The sequence below is a fragment of the Balaenoptera physalus genome (assembly GCF_965194825.1).
Source record: "Balaenoptera physalus genome assembly, chromosome: 11".
Classification (NCBI taxonomy): Eukaryota; Metazoa; Chordata; class Mammalia; order Artiodactyla; family Balaenopteridae; genus Balaenoptera; species Balaenoptera physalus.
The window spans coordinates 108,649,688-108,656,293 of record NC_138896.1 but is presented as its reverse complement, the minus strand read 5'-3'; the positions used below and the strand labels follow the sequence as shown (position 1 = coordinate 108,656,293).

Sequence of the window (6,606 nt, the reverse complement as noted above, 5' to 3'; positions counted from 1 at the left end):
CCTACGGATATCGAACACAAACTCATGGTTACCAAAGGGGAAACGTGGGAGGGAGGGATAAATTAGGAGGTTGGGATTAACATACACACACTACTATATGTAAGACAGATAACCAACAAGGACCTACTGTATAGCACAGGAAACTCTACACAATAATCTGTTATAGGGCTTCCCTGATGGCCAGTGGTTAAGAATCTGCCTGCCAACACAGGGGAGACAGGTTCGAGCCCTGGTCTGGGAAGATCCCACATGCAGCGGAGCAGCTAAGCCCGTGTGCCACAACTACTGAGCCCATGAGCCACAACTACTGAAGCCTGCGCGCATAGAGCCCATGCTCCACAACAAGAGAAGCCACCGCAATGAGTAGCCCCTGCTCGCCGCAACTAGAGAAAGCCCATGCGCAGCAACGAAGACCCAACGCAGCCCAAAAATAAATAAATAAATTTATAAAAAATAAATAAAATCTTGTTAAAAAAATAATCTGTGATAACCTATATCATATCATAAAAGAATCTGAAAAATGAATATATGTATAACTGAATCACTTTGCTGTACACCTGAAACTAATACATTATAAATCAACTACACTCCAATAAAATTTTAAAAAAGTTTAATAACTGAAAAAGAACATTGTTTATGTTAACATGTGATGGGCTTATTATTTTTAAATGAAGTAATAAATGAACACAGCATTTAAAAAATTCCTCAGTTTTAATGTGTAAAAGGGCACCAGTTGATAGATAAAACCCACACCAACAAAACTCCTTGGGGTCCTGAGCGGTGGGGAAGCACTGCTGTCAATCTGTCATCGCTCAACCCCCCAAGGGACTCCCATAGGCAGAGGTCACTGCCCTCGCTAAGGGCAGTGACCCCTGAGTGAGGGACCCTGCACTCCACACTGGTGCCCTCAACCTATGGTCTGGTCCCTAGATCATCCCTGGTTCCTAACAAGCTAAGTACAGAAAAGGAGATTAAACCTTCAGAAACATTTACAGCAATTTTACATTGCCACACAACCCAGCACATGATCGATGTATTTTGTATGTTTAATTCCATTTTTTCTAATTGTTCATTTTTATTGTATTTTACAAAAGTGTTAGTCTGCAACAGTTTGAAATGTTTAAAGTGGTCCTTCACCACAGATACATTAAGAAACACTAAAGTAAGGACTTCCCTGGTGGTCCAGTGGCTTAAACTCTGTGCTCCCAATGCAGGGGGCCCGGGTTCAATCCCTGGTCAGGGAACTGGATCCCACATGCAGCCAAAAGAAAAGAAAAAAAAAAAAAAAAAAAAAAGGCACTGAATTAGATATCATATAATTAAAGAGCAGTTGGATTTATTTATTTATTTATTTTTGGCTGTGCTGGGTCTTCGTTGCGGTGCACGGGCTTCTCACTGCGGTGGTTTCCCTTATTGTGGAGCACGGGCTCCAGAGCGCAGGCTCAGCAGTTGTGGCGCACGGGCTTAGTTGCTCCGCGGCATGTGGGATCTTCCCGGACCAGGGCTCGAACCCGTGTCCCCTGCATTAGCAGGCGGATTCTTAACCACTGCGCTGCCAGGGAAGCCCTGGAATGATCTTTTAAGCAAAATATGTCAATAGTACTATTTCTCCATGATTAATGTACACTGCTTCTAATATAAATATCAAAGCATTGCCATTAAAACGGAAATCGGTAATGATAAAGAAAATCATACATACCCTCTTCAGTGAAGAATTTTTCTACAGGTCCCACAAACTGATTAATTTCATTAAGTTCATCTTGGCTAACTTCTGGAAATGGGAAAACTTCTTTCTAAAAATGATAAACATGTAGTAAAAATTTAATTTTTGGCAACCTCCCATAGTGGCAGTATCAACCGAAAGGGAAGGAGAAAGACTTGCTAGTTTCCACATTGGCTGGCAGGGCCTTACTCGCTGAAGGAGCCGGAAAGCAAACTTCAGAAGGAGCTTAAGACGAGGAATGGCGTTAGACTCCAGCACCTTGGTTCATCCCCCTCCCTGACCTAAAACTGTTCCTAATTTTGGTCAGCTTGCCCCACGGAGCGGAGAGCCTGGACTAACACTTCACAGCCCAGTCTGGGCCCTGATTTGCAGCTGACTAACTGGGCAGCCTTCGTCACACATCCCCTCACCGGTCCACAATGCCGTTTCCTCACCTACAATGAGCAGGTAATATTTACTCAAGGTCGTTGTGAGGACCATGGAAGATAACGGATGAGCAAGCTCTTTACCAAAACGCAGAAATCCACCTCAGTTATCCTGTGAGCTCAAAGATGCTGCCACTGACAAGAACGTACTGTGGTCACGGGTCTGACATCTTGCCGGGTTCGCACCTGGCTGCTCGCTCCAGCACCCGCCCGTCCGGCCTCACGACCCCTGCTCCGTGTGCTGAGCAGGGCCACCAGAGGAGGCCCAGCCGAGGGGCCAGATCAACCGGAATGCAGCCCTGGCTCTGCCGATTCTTAGATGTGTGATGGGCAAGTCACATCCCTTCTCAGGGTCAGTTTCTCTCCTGCTACAGGTGATGCCTCAGAAGGCAGCTGTGAGGCTCAAAGGAGACGAGGCGTCCTGAACACGAAATAGCTGCAATTATCTGTATTGGGTAGTGGCTCTGCTCCTGTCCCCACAGCCTGGAAAGCGACTCCGCTTCAAGTCTACCTCAAACTGACAGAGGAGTGGCCAATGCTTCCAACTGACGCTGGATTCCCAACCGGGCCATCGCTATATGCTGCCTAAAACCATCCCGCTGTGCCCTCTGGCTTTTAGGCTCCACCCCCCCCCACCCCGTTAGCTGCCAGCGTGACCCGAGTATCTGGATGTGACCGACACCTGCTGAGAAGTGATGTCCCAGGCCCTAAGCCGCCCCCAGGAGCCCTGCCTCTCCTCACAGCACCTCTCACCAAGCGTCTTGAGAAAGGTCTTCAAAGCAGAGGAGTCCTGTCTCCTCTCCAGCCCTGTAAATAATCAGCCACTCTAGTTACAGGCTCCCAAATCTGCTTTCTTCTCTCCGGCCACCTGTACAGGTGACAGGTGGGTGCCATGCCCAAACTTAAAGGAATCCCTGCCTCCAGGCCACCCTCGACCCTGCCCCTAAGGTGGTCTACAAGGAAATTACGCTGAGCTGTCACCACCCCGCAGCCACTTAGAACAAAGCCGGCTCTTTAGCCGAATATAGAGGCCACGTCCACTGCGCCGGCCTGCACGGGCTCACCTGGGCCTGGTGCAAGGGCTGTGTTAGAGGGAGATGATTCTGGTACCAGCAAGCAGCCAGGTGAGAGGCGAGAACAGCCTGGGAACCAGGTGGCCTCAACTGCAACCAAAGGACAACTGTCCCCAGGAGAGAGATCTCGAGCCCATGTGAGAACAAATCTCTGATGGCAGTGTTCAGAGTCTAAATGGGGTGCCTCATGGGTGCTGGGTTCAATTTCATCAGCACTTTTCACATTTTTGAAAGTACAACCGGTTTTTCAAATAAATCCAGTGCAGAAACCAAATATGCAAAACAGATACAAGCCAAGCTGCTCTGGCTGAGGCTGTGAATGGGGAGAAAAGTCACCCAGATCCCTCCCACTTGACTCCCCCACTGGTCCCTGCAGCAGCCCTGGGGGTCCTCTCAGGAACAGCCTGGGTCCAACTGAGGGCAGGGGGACAACTGCCGGCCTGCGTGGTCATGAAGGTCTCCTTCTGTTCCGAGATTCTAAGCATCTGGGATACCACGTTGCTGCTCAAACCCCAACAACGCTGAGAGAGACGACGTCTGCCTGAACCAGGGAGGTACCGGCGGAACTGCTTAGAAGCTGTCAGGTTCTAAAGAGAACCTGAACGTAGAGAAAACGGGATTTGCTGTTGGATTAGATGTGGACTATGAGAACAGGAGGTGTCAAAGGTGACTCCAGGTATTTGACCTGAACACGTGCAACGGCAGAGTCACCACCCTCTCCGATAAGAAGAGCGGGAGGAAAGACAGGAGTGGGTGGAGAGACCAGGAGCTCAGCTTTGGGTGGGCTAGACTGGCGATGCCTAGTAACATCCAAGTGTAGCTTCTGAGTAGAAAGGTAGATATAAAGAGTATGGAGTTCAGGGGAGAAACCTCAGCTGGAGAAATCAATGTGCATCTTCAGGACACAGACAGCATGGTACTGAATTAGATGATCAGAGGAATGCTTGTAGATGAAAAGAGAAGCCCACAGACTGAGCCTTAGAAAACTTCAACTCCGACTGAGCTGGCTGGAAATGTTGTCTAATGCTTAGACTTGTCAAGGAGCCAAGAAGGAATCAACGTCCTTGAGTAGCTGAGAAAGCTTGGGGTATAGTTGGCCTTTGCTGGGAGTGGACGGTTCCCCCACATCAATGCAGACACACAGGCACACGTGTGGGGAGGAGGGGGTAAGCGTGGTGGTATAAGTTCTTACCTGACTGCGTGTATTTTCTCAGTGAAACAGAAAGCAAAGCCGACAGGTGAGTGAGGATGGGGGAGGTGGCGCCAGAGGTTTGGAGAAAGAGGAGCATGAAATGAGACAGGCTGGGACCCGGGACTCTTTGCTGCCGTGCTACAGTCACTGCACCTGGACACACCTCTCCTTGAGCGACAAAACACAAAGAAACTGTATGGGACTAAAAATAACTGCGTGCCTGCGCAGTTGGGGCAAATTCTGGATCCAACAGATACAAAAAGACCAAAAAAAAAAAAAACCCAACTGCCACTTTTGAAGAGCCTGGAGCAAAATCAGGGTACCCCACACGCCCCGTGCACACAATATCACTTAAAGGGGTGGACAAAACACCTAAGCCACCCCTCTGGCCTGACCCCTGGACACACTCCTACCCTCACCCCATAAAAGAAACAAGTTTGCCCCCCTCGGGGATTGAGCGAGCAAGGGAACATGCTGTTTGTTCTTGCTCCCCCCGGCTGCAGCAGAGGCCCCGATAAAGCCTTGCCTGAATTTCTTGTCTGGCCTCTAGTCAATTCCTATTGCGTGGGGAAGGCCAAGAACCCTGGTCGGTAACAGAAAAATGTGTGTTCTTTCTTCCCCAAGCTGCTGGGAGCCACGGGGGTCCCACGACAGAGCACCACACAGCCCCAGGTTCCGGAGGAAACGGCTTCCCTAACTTTAAGACCTAGCTTCGTACTTCTGGCAGGGCAAACCACTCCAGTCAGAGCGTCTGCATCTGTGTAATGCCTGACGACCTTAGAGAATGTCCTAGAAAAACCAGGGAATAACTCCTAAAGTAATACAGAATCAGCCAACATTCCAGCCAAGCTCAAAGCACTTTACACACATTTTTCCTTTGGCTTGCGGGCCACCTGTAGGAGGGGGCGAGGGCTGTTTTTACTCCTGTTTTCTGTATGAGAGCACTGAGGCACTTCACAGGAGTTATGAGCCCAAGGTCACAAGACTAGTAGGTGTTGACGCCAGCACCGACTACTCATTCTGCTGCTTCATGAATCTGTACCGCAACTTAACAGTTTAAAAAGCATTTCCACGTATATACGTCTCGTAACAACACATCTGAGACGCAGAACACATCGCAAGCTCCGTTTTAAGGCTGAAAGAAGTGGGACTCAAAGTCACAGAGTCAAGGTCAAATCCAAGTCTTCTGACTATAAGAGTCCGGTGAGTGCTTAGTAACACTAGGTCGTGCGACCCGTGGAAGGGACGGGCCGGGAAGGCACCTTTGAGCCGCGGGCTTCTGGGGAACCTGAAAGGTGGGGTGAGGCGTTGAGACTCGGCCGTGGAAGCCAACAGAGAGGAGCGGCATGGCCTGGGCTGTGCTTAGGAAACAGAGAGGAAACCCCCTCCCGCCCCCCCAGTTAGCGGCCGCAGTGCTGAGTTGAGGATCACTTAGCGACCACCTCTCCTAGGGTTTCCAAGGGTGTCCCGGCAGGCGTTAGCTCGAACACAGGTCAAAACCATAGCTGCTCAGAGCCACAGGGTTAATTAGCACGCCCGCCCGCAGGTGCGTTTCTAAGGCAGGTGTGGGGACGCTAACCAGGCTCGACCGGGCCCTTCCCGCAAAGGGCCAAAGGCGAGGAGGAAGGGCAATGGCCGGCCGGGGCTCGGCGTTACCTTCTCGATTTTGCCCAGGAAGAGCTCCTTGGCGAAAGCTTGGCTCGGTGGACTGGTGCGCAGCGGGCGCCGACTCGCGGTGAAGGCCACCAGGGCACGGCACGAGCGCGCCGCCGCCGCCGAGCGCAAGAAGAGCCCGCAGCCGCTCATGCTGTCCCGAGTCGCTCTCGCCGCCGCCGCCGCCGCCGCTTTCCCAGCGCCTTAAGTCACTCGCCCCGGGAGCGCGCCTCCCGATGACGCCACCCACCTGCGCCGCCCCGCCGGCCGCCAACGCGCTTGCGCGGCTCGGGCCCCGGCCGGGGCCGCGGCCAATCTTGGCGGTTTCGCGATTGGGCGGCTTCGCGATTGGGCGGCGGCGGCGTGCTGCTTTCAAACACCTGCAGTGGTTGCCTAAATGCCGTAAATTACCAGCCGGGGCAGCGTCTCTGGGCGCCGGAACCTAAGCGGTGGCCCAGCTGCCTCCACTTTGCCTCCCTCTCGCCAGCTGGGGCGACGAGGACATGGTGGAACTACAAAGCGGGGGGTGGGGGAAATTCG

General features: G+C 51.8%; 1 protein-coding gene across 3 annotated transcripts in view; it reads right to left on the bottom strand.

Annotated features, from left to right (window-relative positions):
• Positions 1-6,286, bottom strand: part of ACAD9 (acyl-CoA dehydrogenase family member 9) — a 63,128-nt gene extending 56,842 nt beyond the window's left edge. For all 3 annotated transcript variants that reach the window (XR_014251040.1, XR_014251041.1, XM_082413973.1), the window contains exons 1-2: positions 6,070-6,286; positions 1,700-1,793 (exon numbers count right to left, since the gene is read on the bottom strand). Coding sequence is in view for 1 of the 3 variants with exons in the window: in XM_082413973.1 (XP_082270099.1) it covers positions 1,700-1,793; positions 6,070-6,219 (244 nt within the window). In the remaining 2 variants the exon portion in view is untranslated. The remainder of the gene's footprint in view (positions 1-1,699; positions 1,794-6,069) is intronic.
• Positions 6,287-6,606: the final 320 nt, after the last annotated feature.